This window comes from Barbus barbus (genome assembly GCF_936440315.1).
Source record: "Barbus barbus genome assembly, chromosome: 2".
NCBI lineage: Eukaryota > Metazoa > Chordata > Actinopteri > Cypriniformes > Cyprinidae > Barbus > Barbus barbus.
Window position 1 is genome coordinate 7,093,532 of NC_136730.1, and position 21,587 is coordinate 7,115,118.

Consider the following 21,587-nt stretch of genomic DNA (forward strand, 5'->3'; position numbering starts at 1 on the left):
AATTTCATGAATTTACAATACACTATGGAGAGCAGAAAATTTAAAAACTTATCAGAGTTCTCCTGTCTCTGTGCTTCTAATGTGTGCGGTGGGTGACTGGGTGGGTGACTGACTGTGTGAGTTCAGTGAGTGTGGAGGGGGAGAGAGAGAGAGAGAGAGAGAGAGAGGGTCTGTTTAGACTTCTCAATAAAATCCTTAAAAAATGCTTATAAAGCATTAAAGATTTTGATAACACTTTATAATTAAGTCTCATTTGTTAACAGTAGGGAATGCATTAATTAACATGAACTAACAATGAAAAATGTATTTTTTACAGCATGTTAATTCTTCATTGATAGTATGAACTTACAATGAACTAACAATGAACAAAATATTTTTAATATTAGAAAAATAGTCATGTTCAAAAGATAAAACTTTAAAATTTAATAATATATTAACACATTTTGGAATTGATTTTGATAAACATTAAATGGTATATATTTATTAATGATGTAAATTAACAACAGTTAAATAATGTTTTTTTTTAACATTGGTTAATTCACAAATAACATTAAATATTAACAATATATTTTTAACTTTATTCATTTGTGTTAGAAAAAATTATTCATGTTAGTTAATGGAAAAATAAATCATTAAAAAATGCTTATAAATCATTAAAACCTTTGGTAAGTATAATAATTTCTCATTTGTTAGCATTAGTAAATGCATTAACTAACATGAACTACCAATGAAAAATATATTTTCACAGAATTTAAAGTTTTATATGTTCTCTGTGTGTGTGTGTGTGTGTTTCACAGAGTTGATGGTTTGGATTAACCCTTTAATTGCCGTATCCCTTGAAACCAAACTGCCAGAGGGTTACTGTAATGCGTGTGCTCGCTGGGCACCGTTTTATCGATGCCACCGGGGTGGCGTATGCACTGGCGGCTTGGGCCCGTCATCGCTGCTCGTAGCTATATTTTTATTTATTTATTTATTTTTTATTTCAATCATCCGGGCACTTTTGGGGGCCTTAACGTGCCTGAAAACTCTTGAAAATTGGCACGCACATTGGAACCTGCGGCCATTAGGACGCCGCTGAGGCTGGGACCCGGGCATGGCACAGGGGCTCTACGGCGCCCCCTGGAAAATTGTCAGAAAGCTTGATGTATAGCTCACACATACTTTCACGTATTCATATGAAACTCGGTACACATATAGAACTTATTGAGCTGAACAACTTTCACGCTGCATGTCTTAGGCTCCGCCCAACAGGAAGTCGGCTATTCAGGGCTGTTTAAAAAGTGCATGCTCTGGAATTTGATATACTCCTCTGAGGATTTCCATACGATTGCCACCAAACTCGGTGAACATGCTCTCAAGACATTGCGGATGCTAAATTGCGAAGATATTTTTGATATGTCGAACGGTTTGCCCGTGGCGAGGCGATGAAGTTATGGCGAAAAATGAGACCCAGGAAATGCCTAATAACGTCCACATACATTGTATGATATAGATCAAACTTCAGTGATTTGTTCGTTGTATGATGCCGATCGGATAGATGTGACTATGACTGAAAGTTATAGCGCCACCAACTGGCTGCAGGAAGTGTCATTTTCAAAATGCTTTGAATTCAGCATCTTATTTTTACTCGATTTGCTTCAAACTTCACCAGAATAATGTCAAAACACGGCCGATGTAAAACTGTGAAGGGAATATTGATATCTAAAATTATGTTGCCATGGCAACGTGTCAAAGTTGAAAATTACTTTCTGGTGACTTTGAAGCAGATAACATGTTTAGAATGTCATGAAACTCAACACACATATCAGTATTAATGATAGTTAGACACTGGAAAAAGCTCATAAACGGGCGTGGAAGAGGCACTCTATAGCGCCACCTTTTGTCAAAAATGGGGGGGTTAGTTTTAGCTACAGCTGGGGCTCAACATCTCTCTGTGCAACTGGCTGTTGGACTTCCTGACCGGGAGACCTCAAGCAGTACGGGTTGGCAGTAACACATCCAGCACCATCACACTGAACACTGGGGCCCCCCAAGGATGTGTGCTGAGCCCCCTCCTCTTCACTCTGCTGACCCATGACTGCACACCGTCACACAACTCCAACCTGTTCATTAAGTTTGCGGATGACACAACTGTGGTGGGTCTCATTAGCAACAGAGATGAGACAAACTACAGGAGCGATGTGAGCCGCCTTGCCGGGTGGTGCAGTGACAACAATCTCTCTCTGAATGTGGAGAAGACGAAGGAGATTGTTGTTGACTTCAGGAGAGTACACACTCAGCATGCCCCTCTGACCATCAACGGTGCGACTGTGGAGAGAGTTAGCAGCACCAAGTTCCTGGGTGTGCACATCACAGAGGACCTCTCCTGGACTAAAAACACTGTAGCACTGGCCAAGAAAGCACAGCAGCGTCTCTACTTCCTCCGCAAACTCAGAAGAGCCAGAGCCCCTGCCCCCATCATGTGCACCTTCTACAGAGGCACCATCGAGAGCATCCTAACCAGCTGCATCACTGTGTGGTATGGCGCTTGCAACGCATCCTGCCGCAAGTCACTTCAGCGCATAGTGAGAGCAGCTGAGAAGATCATTGGTGTCTCTCTCCCCTCCCTTCAGGACATTTACAGCACCCGTCTCACCCGCAAAGCCCTCCGCATTGCAGGTGATCCCTCCCGCCTGACACACAGCTTCTTCAGTCTGCTGCCATCAGGGAGGAGACTGCGGAGTCTCCAGGCGAGGACCAGCAGACTGAAGGACAGCTTCATACATCAGGCTGTCAGGAAGCTGAATTCCCTCCCGTCCTTGCCCCCCCTCCCCTCTTTTACCCCATGCAACACTGAACTCTGACACTATGAGCCGCCGCCCCCCCCCCCCCCCCCTCACCAACTTAAAAACTGTGACCAGCACCTGTCACTTGTGCAACATTGGACTGATCACTACCTCATCCAGCATTGACTGCAAACTACCTCTTCGGATAGTCTGATATAAGGACAGTTCTCCCTACTGACAAGCTCTTCTTGCACTACACATATATCTGCACAGTTTTGTTTTTATTTAACTGGTTTGCACTCTATCTATTCTGCCATGCGCCTTATGCCACTTTATCTATTTCTTTATTTTTCTACAATGTCCTCATTTGTATCGCTGTATAGTTCTATGTACATATGTTTAAACTGTATTATCTGTATTTGAACGTGTTTAATGTTAACTGTATGCACCAAGGGTCTGAGAGTAAAGCAATTTCAATTCTCTGTATGTATGCGCCGTACATGTGGAAGAATTGACAATAAAGCAGACTTGACTTGACTTGAACTTGTTTTTTTAGGCTAGCATTAGTTGTTTATGATATTGACACTGTTGTCAATTATGATTATTCTATGGTATCAAAAATTTTGACATCATGAAGACCTTATTTGAAGCAAAAATAACTGTTGTGAAATATATTATTATCGTGAACTAAAATTACTCGTATATCGTGATATAAGATTTCTCATATTGACCACCCCTGCTTACACAGATATACACGACAGCGTTTGAAAGCCGCGTCTATTTGCAGATCCTTATTATATCTGCTCATAGATAAATCCTCTGATAGACGTACCAGTCTTATGAATTCACTGAGTGTGCAAACACAAAAAAAACCAATGTATTTTATATTTTCACACAGACAATAGCCATTTCTGAATATGCGTTCTTTTCTGTTCTTGTGGACTTGTGAAACATCATTGCCCAAAAACCCATGTAATTTTCAAAATATTACCTTTTAAGAGTTTTTCAGGTGAGAAACTCAAATCTACAGTTTATTTATAAAGAGAGCGCCTATTTGGACATTTGCTATGCCGATATCGGAGTTCCAGGCACTCATTGCTCATGTATCCACCTAGAGCAGCTTTAGCTCAGCTAGTCCTTTTGACATTTGCCACTGGCTCTGATGTCTCTGTAGTGATTAAACAATGAGATACAATTCGTTTTGGTTATATTTAACAGGCATTCATAGTCTCATGAATCTATGGCAAGTCAATCAGATCATTGCACACTGAGATAGTCTTTGGATATGAGTCTCTGTGTTCACATTGTCTGGCGGCCATTTTGAAAGCTGTCTAAAAACTTTCACCAAAAGAGGAGCCCCTTAAATGTGCATTTTTTTTAGATGTTTAAGCCTTTATTTGGGGTAAGTTTCACTACTTATTGTAAAATTAAGAGATTAATGTTCAAACCTTTGCATATTATAACCTGGAACATGGATGTGGGAAATAATTACAGTTAGATCCAAAAGATAGTTTTAGCAACACAGCACAGATGCTACAGAACACAGTTAGCTGACTAGCTGTATTAGATTGTGTGCTACGCTAATATATTACTTCACCGGCATTACTGGCTTGTACTTTTACATCCATAATACCCCCCCCATCCATAAAGTTTGCAGGCCTCTAACTCAAAAGTATTAAAGGTATATTAATGCCCTTTTAGACTTTGGGTCTTAACAAACTTTTCTTTTGACATCTTCATTTTTAAGACCCTGTATTGTTCAGTTCTAGAGATATTGGAATTTCAATATGGCTCCAGGAGTATATCGTAAAATTGTACACATTTTTAGTGGTCAAAAACCAAATGTGGGAAAATTTGCAAAAATATGATACTACTTTTCTTTTAAAGAGGAATGTCTGAAGAACAAATGATGTTGAAACTAGAAATGTATCTTGTTTCCTTCTGTCAAAACAACTGCATTGAACAAAACGGAATGCCGTAATTATTATTTTTCCAAGTTTTCGTGCCTATATCTCAAGAAGTCTTAAAGATATCGCAATATGATTTAGATTCTAGTTCTTAATAAAACTCTTTTGGAATCTTCATTTTCAAGGCCTTACATCATTCAGTCCCAAAGATAGGGGGGTCTCAATAAGGCTCAAGATTGTTGAATATTACCAATTTTCAGTGGTCAAAAACCAAATGTTGGTCACATTGTATACAATATATACTTATTTAATCTAAAGAACGGTGTCTAAAGAATAAAATGTTGAAATTAAAATTCTTGTTTCCCTCTATCAAAACAATATGTATAAAACATACCTGTCGGAGTGCTTAAAATACACTGAAATGGACAGGCTGAGGCACATTACCTTTCTTTCAGTTTCATAATCATAAGATTCTACATTTTAATCAGTTTCAGGGATATTTTGAAGAAGGGATTTAGTTCATTTTAACAGTTTCTGAAGCTACCAAGAGTTCAGATATGCAGTATTGTAACATGTTTGAAACAAATCCCATGCCTCCTTGGGAAAAGTGTTTGCTTTTACCACACATTGCATTCACATCAATAAACCAAGATTTTTCCTCATCTGGATTAATTATTAGAATTTCTTTTTTCTTGTTATATAATGTGAAGCTTCATCAGATTAAGTAGTGTCTAATGCTAAAGGGCATATTTGGCAGAATCACTGATAGTACCTCAAACATTTAAGATCTCTCACACTTGGAATAATTAACCCTATAATAAACCCCAGGTAAACTGGGTCCTGAGTAATCATTTTACATTTCATGCCGTTCATATTTTACCTAGAGTTAACAATTAATAGTCATTCATAATCTGACGAATTCTTAAAATATTCTGCTTTAAATACATCTAGATAAAAAAGTTTGGCAAACTTTGTTGACTTGAGAAAGCCTAGACTGAAAGTTTAAAGCAGCTGTAAAAGCTTGAAGTTTGAAAATTTAGATAAATTAGAAAATTAGCATGTTGCTAGCATTATTAGCATGCAGTTAGCACATTGCTAATCGTGTTTCTAGCATGATTAGCATGTTGCTAGCATTTTTCTAGCATGATTAATATGTAGTTAACATGTTGCTTGCTAATCATGTTTCTAGGTTTTCAAGCGCTGAAAATGGGTAATGTTCAACAATATGAAGCCTCATTGAGACCCCCCTATCTTTGGGACTGAATGATGTAGGGCCTTGAAAATTAAGATTCCAGAAGTGAAGTTTACTATTATTTATTTATTGATTTATATATTTTTAAGAAAAACTTAGTGCTCTCTTCCCATTTTTGAACGGTCACCATTGGCACATAATGCAACAAAGATTGCTAAAATCAACAGATTTTACTACTAGACCTACCAATCTCTGTGTAAAAGTAACATTTTTACCCCTCTGTTATTTGGTTCTGAATCTCAGGTGAAAATGGCCATTTTGACCCCCCTCTATGAAAAAGTAGATCGCAGTAAATATTCATCCATCATGACATTTTAATATTTTGGCTTTCATCACTAAACATGTTTATCTTTCTTCAGAATTTTTTTTTTTTTTTTTTTTTTAGCAAGATCAAAAATTTGAGCCGGCGAAATTTCTGAAATTTGTTTGATTTGACACGGCCCAATAGAAACCATCACAGAAATTCCAATGGATTCCATTAAAATACCATTATAAACCATTAGCTTTTTCCAGTAAAATGTTGACCAGTTATGTTAGCGTGAAGATTAATTTCAGCTAAAAGCACATTAGAATTATTAGCATGCAATTTTGCCTCCATTATTATTATTATTATTATTATTATTATTATTATTATTATCTGTTTTTACAAATTCTTATTTAGGACTTTCAAAACAGCTTGCATTATTACGTGTTTCTAACACTAGAGGGGGCTATGTGCTTTAACTCGCATAGCATATTATCTTTGAAAACTGGAGTAATTACTTGCTTTCCATAAATTGTAGTTAAGCAGCTTGGTTGTGTCTGTCCTTATTGTCGACACTGGCATAACTTTTGTAGCAGTATCTCGTGACACTCTGGCATTTTGTCTTTAGTCCTATTCGGAAAAATAGACGTGCTATAGTTGAAATGGTTTTCTGTCTTGAATTTTATCTCAAAATGATGGATGTCATTAAAAATGTGGGGATTAGCAGAAATACGTTAATGCAACCTCTTGCATAAGTTAAACATAAATCTGCTTGGTTTATAATTTGTGGCCCTATATAATAGGTTACATATTTTAAAATTGTATTGCATACCTGTTGCTGCCATAATAATGAACCATTTAAAATTTTAAGTGCTTGTCTGTTCTCTTTTTGTTCTTAACAGCTCCCACTAGCTGTGGTGGAGCAATTATGAAATATTGTTCTTGTAAATACAGTATTTTTTCCAGTAATAAATACGCATGCAATGCATGTACGCGTCCCCATGAGAAACAACTACCCTCTGAATCGGGTCTTATGAGTAAAGTTTATTTTGTCTAAATAAATCTTGTGCAAAATTAGGAGAGCAGCCCATCAGTTCAGTGGAATTACAGTATTTAATGATTTGTATATAAGCCTATCATTTAAAGAAAAGGGAAATACACAACACTGTACATGTTATAAGAAAAAATAGAAATATTTTTGACAATGTCTTAAGAAAAACGTGCTGACTATTTATTAGACAAATAGTATTCTACAAAGAGTACATAACCATCATTTTTAGATATTTGAATTTGATTATTTTATAAATGTCAAGTACTGAAATTGACTAATTAAAATTGATGGTGCTATAACAGTTGCTTGAAATATATAGGCATCAGAAATTGAACATGGTGTATTTGGCTATGATAAAACATTTAAATCTGTAAATAGACATTCCTTGCCTCTCTTTGTCTGTCATATAGATTGAAATATTTAATGAGGGGATTTTTTGGTCTATAATGTGTAGTGTGTTGTTTCACAACATTCCTTATCTCAAGTACAACAGAAGTGTAGTCCTTTCCCTTTACACCCACACCTTCCCCTTCCCTTCTCCTTTCCCAGATCGCTGTCCACAGCAGCCCCCTGTCAAGCCACGGTGCTGGGTAGCTGGAAGGTTCTTGTAGACAGCGCGGCTGTACGGAATAAAGCACAGACCCAGCTGAAGGTAACGGGCAAGCCGGCAGTACGCAGCCAAGGCCAGAACCAGGAGTGGAGTCACTAGCAAGAAGCCCACGACCAGCAGAGCCACACAGCCACCGTCAGTCAGTAGATCCGAACAGTATGGAGATGAACCGTGTGGGCGCACCTGAAAAGAGAGACATTTGACTGGTGTGGACCTGTGTGGGGTCAAGGATGAGTGGTGGAATGCATGTAGGCATTGCCGAGGAGGGTCAAAGAGAAATAAAGTGTCCCTGGAGGAACACCATCTCTGAGGTGTGGACAGACGAAGAACAGACACAGGACAAGAATGTCTACCAACAGCATATGCTTGTTTTCTTTAGAAAATTGATCGTTCGTTACTAGGTAGTGTTTTTTTCCTAATTATTATTATTATTGTTTATTTATTTGTTTTTGTTTTTTTTACCGAGGACCACTGTTGGTCTGATTCACTAAAACCTCAATATATCACCTTTGCTTTGTAAAAATTTCCTTGGGAAAGTAGCGCTAAAATGTGCAAACATTTATTATTAGAAGCGCAGTTGACATTGTTTGAAATATATATGATAAACTTGTAAAGGCCCCCCCCCCCTTTGAGCAGCTCTGTGCCTGATCACTACCAAAATATAGATTCTGCATCTGCATATACATGATACGTCCTTTCAATTCTTTTGGTTAAGTGGCATTGCACAGGATGGAAAGGATCTATCCTCTACATTCTTCATCTATCCCCCTGTGAGCTGGAGGGAAGGAGAGTGATAGGCAGGAAAAACAGGCGACTGAGTAAACAGAGAGTAGGAGGGAGAAAACTGATAAAGCCCATCTGCATTTTGAGCTGCACTTTCTCACTTTGACAGGTTTCTTCACTCAAGTAGATGCTTGTAAAAATCACAACTAAATAGTGTTCTTGGAGAGTTATAGTTAGACATTTATTAGAGATCACCCTATCATTAAATTATATTGTGACAGCTGCATCTGTGAAAAGCAAACTGTTTTTTTTTTTTATGAATTTCATTGTGGTTAGAAATGTAATATTTATTGTGATGTTTTCATCAGCTGTTTGGACTCATTCTGACGGCACCCATTCACTGCAGAGGATCCATTGGTGAGCAAGTGATGTAATGCTGAATTTATCCAAATCTGTTCCAATGAAAAACAGTCATCTACTTCTTGGATGGCTTGAGGGTGAGTAAATTGTCAGCAAATTTAATTTTTTGGGCTGTGAAAAGTTTTAGAAAACGTCAAAGGGTGATGTTATGCAATAAATTGTAAATCTTCTCAAAGATAGAAATCAGCCACAGTTCTCATTGGTATGTCTCTAAAATAGGGATTCCAACTGTCTGTAGAACTGTTGTGTGTGCAGATAAGATTAGAGCTGAACAGATGTTAACCATATGTTTAGAAAGGATCCAACACCTAGAGAGAAATACACACTCATCACTTCAGTCTTTTAGATTTGGTCCCCAATTATGCAGATTTATTAATTAGTTGGAGTTAATGCATTGTTTGTAAATTATTACAGATTACAGATCTTTAAGGATTTATTTCTTTCATAGGTGATCTAGTGTCACATGGGGACTAGTTGGTCAGAGTGGCCATTGATCTTGGATCCTAAAGGTCTGGTAATTGGAGAGGTCAGAAGAATTCAGCCTTTATTTACACACATGGACCCTTACTGACCCACAGGCGCTACGTGAAGATAACTTAAGCGGTTTTCTTCTAGCAAGAGATGAAGAGCCTGTAATAGTGAGATGAAAGGTCTGTATCTTACAGAATTGTATTGTCTGTTAATTCTGTAGTAGAATGTGAGAGTCTTTTGTTGAAAATGAACAGAGCCGATACGGCGGAGAAGCAGTAGATCTACTCTTCTGTGGGTCAAAGTGCAAGAATGTCGAGGGCGGACGCTATACAACTTTGTGAGAAAACGTTTTTAAACTTCAGTAATCCACTTCTGTCCTGAAAACACTCCTCATTTGACGTCATTCTCCCAACTCCTGACCTGCCCCTGCTAATACTCCTGCACTCAGACTGCTGAGAAATGCCTGAGATTAAGAGATTACTTGGTGAATCAAAGAGAAACTCCCATAAATCCCTTGAAGAATATCTCTGAATCATGATTAGTCTTTTTCCCAGATTATAAAGGACATTCCTTTATCAGCAACACTGTTTGTCTCGGGGACCAAATTTTCAATAGGCCTATGCTTTAAGCATAAATGACTGTTTTTCAGTGGATTTTATTGTTCCAAGGTCTAAATATGAAAGTTGCATATCTTTTGCAATGAAGGCTCCATTATTATGCAGTATTCTTCCCATTGGTATTATATAAGCAAAATTTTAAATCTCTTTTAACAAAGAATGTGTAGACTTTTATTACTTGTGAAGTTTTGTCATCTTTTGATTTATCTATTATTATTATTACCATTAGATTAACTCTTTCCACTTTCCAACTTTTTCCATACTAAATACTGGTTGTGTATCATATGTAATATACAGTAATGTATATTACATATAGGGCCAGATTTACTAAACAGAGCAAATTAGCGTTAGAGTGCAATAAAAGCACTGATGGGAGGGGAAAATTCTGTGTGTGATTTCTTAACAATGCACACAATAAAGAACAGACCCAGCCAGATCATTTCCATAATGACCAGCGCAATCTACCAAGAGCAGTGCAAATTACCGCCTGCTGACATGCTTTTTTTGGCGTTAAATAATGGCACAAATACCAGTAATTTGATGAGCGCAAATGTTAGTAAATCGCGTTGTGCGATTCATTTTAATAATCTCCTCCCATAAATTTTCACCTGAAAGGGAAACTCCTTCAAATGCAAAATTGTCCACGCCTTTTCAGCGCTAATTCTTCACTGTGCATCTTTAGTGAATCCTGACAGTACTATTTTAATGCCAAAAGACGGTTTGCGCTGGTGCAAGATCTTTGGAGCAACTTTGGAGTAAAGTTTAATGTACTTAAAAACTTTTTTTTAATTTAATCTTTATCAGTATTTTTGTGATAAATGCTAAATAAATATTAATCTTAATAATTTTTTTTTTCTCTGATCCGTAGAATTAAACAGCTTTTATTTTATTCCTGTAGACCTTACTTAAAAGTCCTCATGAAAAATGAAAAACCTGAAAAATTTCAGTTCTTACCGTTGAATGACAGATGAAGCCGAACACTACCATGACAATAGCAGGAGTTAGGATGAGCCCGAAAACCAACCCGGCCAGACAGGCGTTGATGGCCGCGATCACAAGGTTCTGCGCTGTCACCAGCACTGAACATGCCCAGCAGTCCAGAGAGCCCCGGAGCTCCAGCAGACCTTCACCTCCCCCAGCCTCCGCAGCTGAGTAAGGCGGCGGCACAACCACTCCAGACCCACCTACTGGAGTCCCGGCTGGCACAGTGGAGGCCAAGGAGTTTGTGTGCTGGAGACTGGTGTGATTGTGATGGTGGTGGTGATGATGGCTGTTGGTTGGGAGCTCTTCAGAGAGGTCGAGGGCCTGGTGATGAGCTCCCTTCTCCATTGTGCCGTTCATGCTCATGCTGATCTGATGATAATAGAGAATGATGAACATTACAAAGTACTTTTTTCAATTGTTTTTGTATTTTCAGTTGTGGGCTTGAACCACATTGTTGGAGCTCAGGAAATTGTTGACAGCGGTTCAAAAACGGCCAATTTTTTTTTTTGGAAATAATTTTTATGCTTTTAAATATCAAATCATACAAGCCTAGATTTAACAGTGAATTTGCTTGATTTTTAAAGTGGCCATAGATGAAAATCTGTGAATGTGATCTCTGTGTTTGCTGACAGCAGTGGCTGCACTAAGCTATCTGAGGTTATTTCTCTCTCAATCCCTTTGTTCAAAACCTTGGAAATTGTGTTACATTAAATATTGTCAGTGGTGGATGCAGTCATAGTCAACTTTGATATTTTCTTTGGACAGTTTACTGCTTCAAAAAAGTTCAGAGCAAGGCTAAATCACTTATCGCCTGGAAGCTAGGTTTGTGATCTTTTAATTAGGTCTTTTATCAGAGACTGATTGTTATCTGAAAGCTAACTGGTGCTTTGTGGAGGAAAGAAATTTGTATTTGAGTGTTTGGAGCAACACAGGCGATACGATCAAGTGATGAAGAGTGAGAGGCCTTGACATCGCAGTAACCCTCGCCTCTTGGGATTACATCTCTTTTACCTTCAATTGTTTTTTTATAATCTTGTATGGGTAAACCTCACCAAAAACATAGGTCACATTTCACCCAAATAACAAAATAAATATTCTTTTATTTATAAATTTGTTTGTAATATGCATTTATTATAAATTTGCAATAAGTTTATTGTAAAACAGTAATGAGAGCCATCCTGTCAGGACTCGATACTTGTTACAAAAATGAATCCCTTTAACATAAATTAAGGGTGGTACAACAATTACTACCATGATACATACTACTTATACAGTACAGAAATGAAAATCTAACAGATTCTTATAATTTATGATCCTTAAAAGTCTTAATTTTCTTAATTTTTTCTACTCATCCTGAGCTTCAAGCTAGATTTTCAGCTTGTAGGCTACAGTAAAGCGTGGAGCACTGAAAAGAGGTGCCCTACACCGCCCCTTAATGCTTAGACGTTTAGGCTGACCATCCAGATAGCACTTCAGAACAATAGACCGAGGTCAAACTACACAAATAGTTTACACGCCATACAGCTGTGGCCTCAGTGCCATATGCAGATCATCTAAAAATGGATACAGGATGGTCTACGACTCTCACACACACATGCACTCTGACCCTTAAACACTAGATCGTGAATATGACATCAGTGATGCATGATGAGGGAGACATGCACACGTTTGTGCGCTTGCTGACGGTTGTGTTGTCTTCCTGCCTTTGTATTCTGTTTGCTTTACAGCAGGTGACTCAACGTATAACAAACACCAGATCGCCACTCACAGGAAACGTGAACACAAGCGCACACCATGCCAAACCTGGATAACACCAGACTGCTCCACCCACTAACACTGTTTCCACGTTTCTGCGAATCACAAAATTGAGAATTAACTTTTGAGTCAAAACTTTGGGAATATTAACTGGATGCTACTATTTATATGCATGTATAAATCTGAAATTAGCTCAGTTTATACTGTAAACTCATCCAAAAAACAGCAACTTAAATATTTTGTAGGTTCAAGGTGGAATGGGTTTACTTTTCCATGTGCATTAGAAGGTCTGATGTGTCTTCAGTACTTCATTGGTTTGACCGTTTTTTTTTCACCAATATATGCTTTTGCCTGATGTGGTGTTTTAAACGATCCAACCATATTTTATTTCACGGGTAAACAGTCTCTCATTAGATGTTACAGATATGCATCACTCAACACTAGATTATGCAGAAGTGCACTTGCAGTTATTTCTGAGCTAACGGTTATGTGAATTAATGTAATAAGAATAATCAAGTGGATACATGTATCAATGTAAATTCCAAACATTCCGCTGCTGTAGACTCCGATAGGTCAGTCTCACATGCACCTTATCAAGCCCTCTGCACCCTCCACTCACCCAGTGGTGTGACTCCAGTAGTCCTCTTCTTTTTGTTGAATTGACGAACACATGCACTCCTTGTTTTTTTGGAATGGAAGTTTATTTGGAATTCCTTGTTCAAAACTTCTTGAATTTCTAAAATTCTAAAAATGTTTTTCCTTGCGTACTAGTCTGATGGTTGCTCTCATTTCTTGTGTTCTCTGAAGTGTAGTTGGTTTTAGCTCAGATTTGCTGTATACTGTCCTGGTTCTCTCTCTCTCTCTGTGAGGCAGACTGAGATATGGATGTGTCCTGCCTGGCAGATATAGCAGTGCCTTTCTCTGTGCCTCCCTCATGCCCCCTCCCCTTTTCCCTTACCCTTCTCTTCTCGCTCTTTCTTCACTCTTTGTGTGGGGGAAGGAATGTTTATTTAAAGAGCCAAAGTAAGGACTTTAATTACTCCTGATGGATAAAGAGGACATGAAACCACCTCAGATTTACACCACATCTTCCAAACCTCCATTCTTTTTTATTTTGTACCATAAACTGCTTTGACCACATGGTGGAGAGTGTTTGTTTTCCTGTAATCATGTGTTGGTTTGGTTGATAATGCCATCTCTACGTGATCTGTGTATAAATGCATGTTATCCATCATCCTCCACTCATAATGCAATTGTTATGCAACAATCACTGGTCTTTTAGGAGGCATTGCACAGATAACTCAATCCAAAGTCTTAAATTTTCTGTGCATTTTTATTTTGTATTTTTTCTGGGGTGAGGCTGTTCACGTCTTTTTAAATCAGGACCATATCAGAAAAGAAATCAAAAGAACTTAGGACTTCCAGTCTTAAATCTATTCATTAGCATTACTGTTTTAGCTCACACTGTAACTGTTGTCACTTCCTGTTTGTCACAATTAAAGCAAATGCTCAACTTTTGAGACTTAATATAGAGCAGTTGTGAATTACACTGATGTAAATGTTGCATAGGACAAAACTTAATTCAGTCTCATTGGGAGGAAAAAATGGATTGGATTCTGTTTAATGTTTTATACGACAATGTGATTTTTACTGTTTTTCATGCAAAAACTAACTAAATAAAAAAATGTATTAATTAAAAAAAATATATACGGGCTACATTTAAGAATACTGTGAACAGCCAGAGATGAAAGCAAGACTTTTAATCTTTCTTCAGCAACTTTTCAGTTAACAGCCATTCTTAGCCACCAGACCAACACACACACATACATAGACCAAGCTTAACATAGTTGAAAATTGGACGTGACTGAGACTGTTTTAGGGTCTTTTGATCAGACTCTAGTTTTGAAGGCCACATGGGATAAGAACAGAAATGATCACAAACAATTGATGGCAAGGACAGATTAAGAGAGCTGAAAGAAAGATGGAGTGGAGCTGCATGGTTTCTTTTTCATGATGAAACGTATATCAGAAAATACAGTGGGAGCGGTTGCACATGGGAGGAATAGAGTAAATGTTGGGTTACGCAACTGATAAGAGCCCATCTGTGGTCGAAATCACTCACAGATCAATTAATGTCTGTCAGATATAAGATTTCCCACTGCTTTCTAGAGTCAGTGTTTACTCTCTCTGTTCCCCTGGGCAGTGACCCCTGACCTCACTCAAAGGAGGGTAGTTTAAGACCGTTCAAATGAAAAGACAAAACCTGTGCTAATATGCAATACATAAGAGCACTTAACGGGACACAACCAGGAGAAGAGTGAAATTATTTTTTTTCTTTTTTATAAATGGAAGAAAAATAGTGAAGCGTGACTGAGATTGATAATTATGGCTGTAATCAGTCTGACACTGAAGACTGCCTAACAATTATGTTGTGCAAATTAAATCCCAAGTATTACTTGTCAGGGTTTGAGGTAAAATAGTTGTAACCTCTGCATTTTTTTTTTTTTTTTTTTTTTTTTAAAGGCTGAACATGTCTGATTCGCATTCACCAGCCTCTGGTTTGTGGCAAGTGCTATTTTGTGTTCACCTCAGTGATGCTTGTCTTCGGGCTTTGTACATTAAACGAGGATTTGGCTTTCTGAATGGAGGAAGGGTGAAAATGTACTTACAGGAAGTAGGAAATCCGCAAGCCTGTGCAACATTAACCTCTGAATGAATCTCTAATGTCCTTTTTGAACTCTACTCAAGGTCCTGGGTAGTTTTGTGCTAAGTCACTTTGGATAAAAGTGTCAGCTAACATATTGTGAGTAAATTTCTGCTATAACTGAGCATGAATTAAAATTTGTTCAAAATAATTTGCTGTCAGTTGGAATGAACAATGTCAGGTGGTTGATGCCTTAGGCTGCTTGATGTATCTGACCATCATTTCAACCCAGGAGCCATTATCGCCGGCCCACATGGGTGTGTTGATATGGAACACTTAAAAACTACTGCATAAAGTGACAAATGTTTTTGTGCCAAAAGTTTAGTGATAGGGTATATTACTGAGAGCTGATCACAAACGTAAACAAGCTCTGGTTCCGCTGAACCTGCGTCAGCAGAGAAGAACAGGAAAGAACGTTGATAGGGATGAACCTGACACGAAAACATGAGATGAATAAACAAAGTTAAATACTCGACTGTAGATAACAGTGTGCTTGGTACAGGGTGATGAAATGGCTGTATGATGACAAGACTGCGATTAGTGTTTAGGAAAACATTTGCAAAAATTCCTTTTTTTTAAATAAAAAAGTGATGTAAAATTATATATATGTATATCATTTACACTTGTAAATGTATGCAACCTGATAATGCATGTCAGCATTTTTTTTTTTTCAGTTACTGCTATAAAGCACCATTCTTCTGTTTTAAGTATTAGGATTTGTTTGTTAAAATGTAATACATCAAGGCTTTTGAAACCTTGTTGCTTTGAATGAATACAGAGACATGGCACAGGTCAAAGTTTATCAAAAGCATTTAATATTATTCAGAGTAATCATATCAATGACACACGAATTCACAAAGTGTTTAAGACATGTCTGGCTCAGTTTGCTTCGTGTGTGAATTCCAAAACAGTGCAGATTTTAAATAACCACAAAACGAGGAAAAGAGGAAAGTGTGTATATTGCAACAGTAAAAATGTTTCTTAAAAAAATTGAGAGTAGCTCAAGAACTCAGCACCATCTATAATCAAAACCGTTTTCCTGATAATACATGAATTATTTCACGCTAACGCTTCTAAAGCTGTAACAAATTACAATATATAAATCAAAAACAATGCGTTAAATCCCCTTTCACACTGTTACTCATTCCAGTAAAATGCCGCAATTTACAGTTCAATGTGATTTTTCGCCTTACAGTATGACATCCCACTGCAGCCAATTACTGTATATATAGAGTGATTATGCATGCTGTATTCAGCATGGCAACTGTGTCCTTAAACAAACAGCATTTACAACAGGACAGAAGCACCACTAAATGTATAAGAGTATCAAAAACTGATTTTAGCCCCAATTCATGAACGACTTGAATTCATGACAGTAGCTGCTAATCTAGGCTCAGAATTACTGACATCAGTCAAAAACAAAACAGGAGATTCCAAGAGCACAGGTCTGTTCTGAGAATTCATATGAACGTGGCCCCTGTATTTAATCTCTTTTATTTGTTCAAAAACATTTAAACTGGCAAGTGAGCAGGTGTTCAAATATATAACAGTGATCACATACAAGTCACCTGTTAACATACATGGGGAAACTGACTTTAAAACATTTGTGTATAACAGACAACTTCTGATTAATCAAAACCTACCCTCTGTGCTCTACACTCTACATGGACAAAGAGTCAGTTATGAGAGATTTAGTATATAGACAGGAAAGATATTTAATGGGGCAAGCACCAAAACTCGAAACTCATAAAAAGAATCAGCACCCTTGAAATCTTACAGAGGATTTAGAGACTAACAATAGAAACCCTTAATACATCTCTGATAACCAAGTTGAGGCAGGGAAGAACATTTTATATCCAATAAATAGAAGCACATTTAAAAAAAAAAAATTACAATAAAAAAAAATAGATCTGTATAGAGGTGAGAAACAATTAACTGAACAAAACAGATGAAACTGAACAATTATACTCATAAAATGCAGAAAAAATGATTAAAAATGCAATTCTAAAATGCTTGTCCTGATGATAGAAACACAACATTCCATATTGAAACTGAAAAAGTCTTTTAAAACCCGTATGTTTTGAAGCATTCTGAACAACTGTATTTCTTTTAATTCTTAATGCTTTAGAAAAATGTCCATAGCTCTATTATTAGTATTATTTTTTTATCTCTTCACTAAATACAAGTCACAAGGCCAATGTGGTATATATCTAGGCTGTTCTAGGTTTAGAAATAATAAATTATTGAAGAAAAAAAGCACCCACGAAAAATACAAAGAGCATTTACACATTTCAATATTCAATCACCCCCCCCAAAAAAAAAAAAAACCCAAACGGACAGGATCTCGGCAACTCTGCCGCTGTAAGCCATGGCAGCACCAAACTGCGTTCCACTTGATGTCCCGCAGAGCCATTCAGAGGTTGGTACACAAGACCGACAGAAGTAAACTGGAGTCTTATTGGCTGATTGGTTCTGTAAACAATGCGGAGTAAACTGGTTCTCGATTGGCTGTTCAACAAATATCAACAGTAGTATGTTTTTTTTTCCAACGGTAAATGTTTTGAGTCTTAATTGGACTAAAATAAAAGATCTTGTCCTGCGAACAGGAGTTTTGGTTATGGCTGTGTGAGGGAAAGGGATGAGACGTCCTCATTGGGAGCTGGAACTGGTAGCCTGAGAAAGCACACATACAAATGATAGAGGTTAGCCCTTTTTTTAGCTTTGCTGTCGTTTGTTCACATTGACAAAGCGTGTGGGTGCACTCACCAGGCTGAAAGAGTCGTACACGCTCATGAGCTCCTCCATGCGGTGTTGCTCAAGCACTACTACATTGGAGAAGTTTGGGTTGCGTTGTCGTGCACAGTCCTCACAATGCACCACATACATCTTCCGACTGCCATTCTCACTGGTCACAAACAGCAAGTTAAACACCTCCACCTGCACAAGAACAAAAAGAAAAACTTGCATTATTATTGTGCAACTTGAGATGACACAGCTGTATGTTATTCTTTTTTCGGAATAGAATTCTGCAGGTCTTTGGTGGGTTCTTCTATGTAGGACCTGCCTATACTTTACAAATTACGAAGCACAATGCACTCACATCACACTCGTTACAGTAGTAGGCCGGCTCATCCTTTACTCTGCTCTGGTAGGAAATCTTATTTCCTCCTGCCACCAGCTGGTCCCTCAGAATCTGAATGTGCTTAATAGACTGGAGGAGACAGTGTCTGAAAAGGAGGAAAGGCAAATGGATTAAATGTCTATGCTACTGAATTGGGATGTAACTTACTGCTGCTTACTCACTTGATCATCTTGTAAGTGTCTGGGTCAGTGACTTTGACGTTCCGTGCCACGTTCCAGGATACGTGAATCATGGGAACGATGGATTTGACTTTCTTCACTTCGTTCCACTCAAATCTCTCTAAAGCTAACTGGTACTGATAAGCTACAAATTCAGAAAAACAGCTTTTTACATTTCTGTGCAGAGGATTTTAGTTTTACACATTTAATTGCAACCGATAACTGATAAAACGTAGTTTAAAGCGACTAGATTTTATTTTCCACTTAAAATAGGCTATTCCTGACACACATTATACATATTTTATGGAACTGTAATGACGATAAAACAAATCTGGATTTTCAGATGCAGGCACTAAAACGTCCAAAAGCCACCACTTTTTGAACGATAAAGAGAACAGAAGTTAATGTGTAGGTTACTCACAGTTGACAGGTCCCACATTCCAAGCAATGTTGTTGCACCAGCCCACGGCCTGAACCCAGTGTACAGTGCCTGCGTTGATCCATACCAGGTCTCCTGGCCTTTGGATGAACCGGTACACAGGGATGTTAGCGCGGTACAAGTCATCCAGAACCGGCCACCATGATCCTGTCAGGTAGTCGACTCCATGCCTGAGAGAAAAATTCACAAACTTCTTAAAGTATTTATTTTAACAAAAATAAGAGGAAGAATCAAACATTGTTTGGCTATTAGTGTTATTTGACAGTGTTTTTGTCAACTCTTTCTTACTTTTCACAGAAATCACTGATGGCCTCCCAGTAGTTGTCATGAACAGCAAACCACTCACAGTCTCCAGGCCCAATATTGATGTTTACGGAACAGAAGTTATTGTTCTCCTGGTGTCCTGATGATACAAGCATTTAACATTAATAAAAAACTACTTGCCAAAGCATACTATCTATCTTTGATAACTACAACTCTCAAATCAAGAAAGCTATTAGTGATTGCGTCAAACCTGGTGTGCGGCAGCCAGGGACTTTCATGTAGAGTTGAACTGTATTCATTCCCAAAATGGTGTGGCCAACATGACTCAGCATATTCCCACTGGAGGACACGCGCATAAACGCCGGCAACTTCTGCAGTTCCTGCAGCTGAGGCTTCCATCTAAAGAAAAAGACAACACAATTTAGTTAAGACAGATTTGTATACATTCTTGCACTTTACGTGGGCAGCATCCCATTTCTATATCCACAACCATGTCTTGAAGTTTTAAATATTTAAGGGTTTTATATCATCCAAATGATATGACAAGAAAAGGTTATACATGTATGCAATTATGCACAGTAGTCTTACCTTTTGGGATCGGACAGGTCAATGTTGGTGCCAAATTTTATTATCTTCCCCACAGGTTTCTGCTCTAAACTATAAAGATAAATTCAACCATTTTAAGTAACATTTTTAAAGAGGTGTTTTATACATACATATACAGGTGCTGGTCATAAAATTAGAATATCATGAAAAAGTTGATTTATTTCAGTAATACCATTCAAAAAGTGAAACTTGTATATTAGATTAATTCATTACACACAGACTGATATATTTCAAATGTTTATTTCCTTTAATTTTGATGATTATAACTGACAACTAATGAAAGTCCCAAATTCAGTATCTCAGAAAATTAGAATATCAATTAAGACCAATGCAAAAAAAATGATTTTTTAGAAATGTTGGCCAACTGAAAAGTATGAACATGAAAAGTATGAGCATGTACAGCACTCAATATTTAGTTGGGGCTCCTTTGGCCTGGATTACTGCAACAATGCGGCGTGGCATGGAGTCGATCAGTCTGTGGCACTGCTCAGGTGTTATGAGAGCCCATGTTGCTCTGATAGTGGCCTTCAGCTCTTCTGAATTGTTGGGTCTGGCGTATTGCATCTTCCTCTTCACAATACCCCATAGGTTTTCTATGGGGTTAAGGTCAGGCGAGTTTGCTGGCCAATCAAGAACAGGGATACCATGGTCCTTAAACCAGGTACTGGTAGCTTTGGCAGTGTGTGCAGGTGCCATGTCCTATAGGAAAATGAAATCTGCATCTCCATAAAGTTGGTCAGCAGCAGGAAGCATGAAGTGCTCTAAAACTTCCTGGTAGACGGCTGCGTTGACCTTCGACCTCAGAAAACACAATGGACCAACACCAGCAGATGACATGGCACCCCAAACCATCAATGACTGTGGAAACTTTACACTGGACCTCAAGCAACGTGGATTATGTGCCTCTCCTCTCTTCCTCCAGACTCGGACCGTGATTTCCAAAGGAAATGCAAAATTTACTTTCATCAGAGAACATAACTTTGGACCACTCAGCAGCAGTCCAGTCAAGACGCTTCTGACGCTGTCTCTTGTTCAAGAGTGGCTTGACACAAGGAATGCGACAGCTGAAACCCATGTCTTGCATACGTCTGTGCGTGGTGGTTCTTGAAGCACTGACTCCAGCTGCAGTCCACTCTTTGTGAATCTCCCCCACATTTTTGAATGGGGTTTGTTTCACAATCCTCTCCAGGGTGCGGTTATCCTTATTGCTTGTACACTTTTTTTCTACCACATCTTGTCCTTCCCTTCGCCTCTCTATTAATGTGCTTGGACACAGCTCTGTGAACAGCCAGCCTCTTTAGCAATGACCTTTTGTGTCTTGCCCTCCTTGTGCAAGGTGTCAATGGTCGTATTTTGGACAACTGTCAAGTCAGCAGTCTTCCCCATGATTGTGTAGCCTACAGAACTAGACTGAGAGACCATTTAAAGGTGTTTTGAGTTAATTAGCTGATTAGAGTGTGGCACCAGGGGTC

At 38.1% G+C, this 21,587-nt stretch overlaps 2 protein-coding genes and 1 long non-coding RNA gene across 8 annotated transcripts in view; 1 reads left to right on the plus strand and 2 right to left on the minus strand.

Moving 5' to 3' along the window:
• LOC306884638 overlaps nucleotides 1-10,903 on the plus strand; it is a 113,369-nt gene extending 102,466 nt beyond the window's left edge. Inside the window, exons 4-6 of one of the 2 annotated variants that reach the window (XR_013785463.1) lie at nucleotides 7,772-8,233; nucleotides 8,924-9,052; nucleotides 9,424-10,903. This is a non-coding gene — a long non-coding RNA (uncharacterized lncRNA). The remainder of the gene's footprint in view (nucleotides 1-7,771; nucleotides 8,234-8,923; nucleotides 9,053-9,423) is intronic. The other variant, XR_013785464.1, reaches the window with a different exon arrangement.
• On the minus strand, nucleotides 7,198-13,695 carry LOC306884622 (transmembrane protein 88-like). Of its 4 annotated transcripts, none has more exons than XM_079440655.1 (4): nucleotides 13,422-13,695; nucleotides 12,816-12,897; nucleotides 11,018-11,416; nucleotides 7,198-8,015 (listed from the first exon to the last, which is right to left on the minus strand). In XM_079440655.1, exons 1-4 carry the CDS (start codon nucleotides 13,472-13,474, stop codon nucleotides 7,734-7,736), a joined length of 816 nt encoding a protein of 271 aa, XP_079296781.1. In that variant the 5' UTR covers nucleotides 13,475-13,695; the 3' UTR covers nucleotides 7,198-7,733. The 4 variants fall into 4 exon arrangements, with proteins under 4 accessions (XP_079296781.1, XP_079296784.1, XP_079296783.1 ...); XM_079440658.1 differs by having other exon boundaries at nucleotides 12,851-12,897; nucleotides 13,422-13,678; XM_079440657.1 differs by lacking the exon at nucleotides 12,816-12,897.
• A 2,604-nt stretch (nucleotides 13,696-16,299) lies between these two features.
• The window catches only part of LOC306886681 (uncharacterized protein), a 96,682-nt gene continuing 91,394 nt past the window's right edge, over nucleotides 16,300-21,587 (minus strand). For both annotated transcript variants that reach the window (XM_079443985.1, XM_079443984.1), the window contains 8 exons: nucleotides 20,098-20,166; nucleotides 19,760-19,908; nucleotides 19,534-19,648; nucleotides 19,228-19,415; nucleotides 18,810-18,951; nucleotides 18,607-18,733; nucleotides 18,273-18,443; nucleotides 16,300-18,179 (listed from right to left, as the gene is read on the minus strand). In XM_079443985.1, the coding sequence (XP_079300111.1) occupies nucleotides 18,156-18,179; nucleotides 18,273-18,443; nucleotides 18,607-18,733; nucleotides 18,810-18,951; nucleotides 19,228-19,415; nucleotides 19,534-19,648; nucleotides 19,760-19,908; nucleotides 20,098-20,166 (985 nt within the window). In that variant the 3' untranslated portion in view covers nucleotides 16,300-18,155. The remainder of the gene's footprint in view (nucleotides 18,180-18,272; nucleotides 18,444-18,606; nucleotides 18,734-18,809; nucleotides 18,952-19,227; nucleotides 19,416-19,533; nucleotides 19,649-19,759; nucleotides 19,909-20,097; nucleotides 20,167-21,587) is intronic.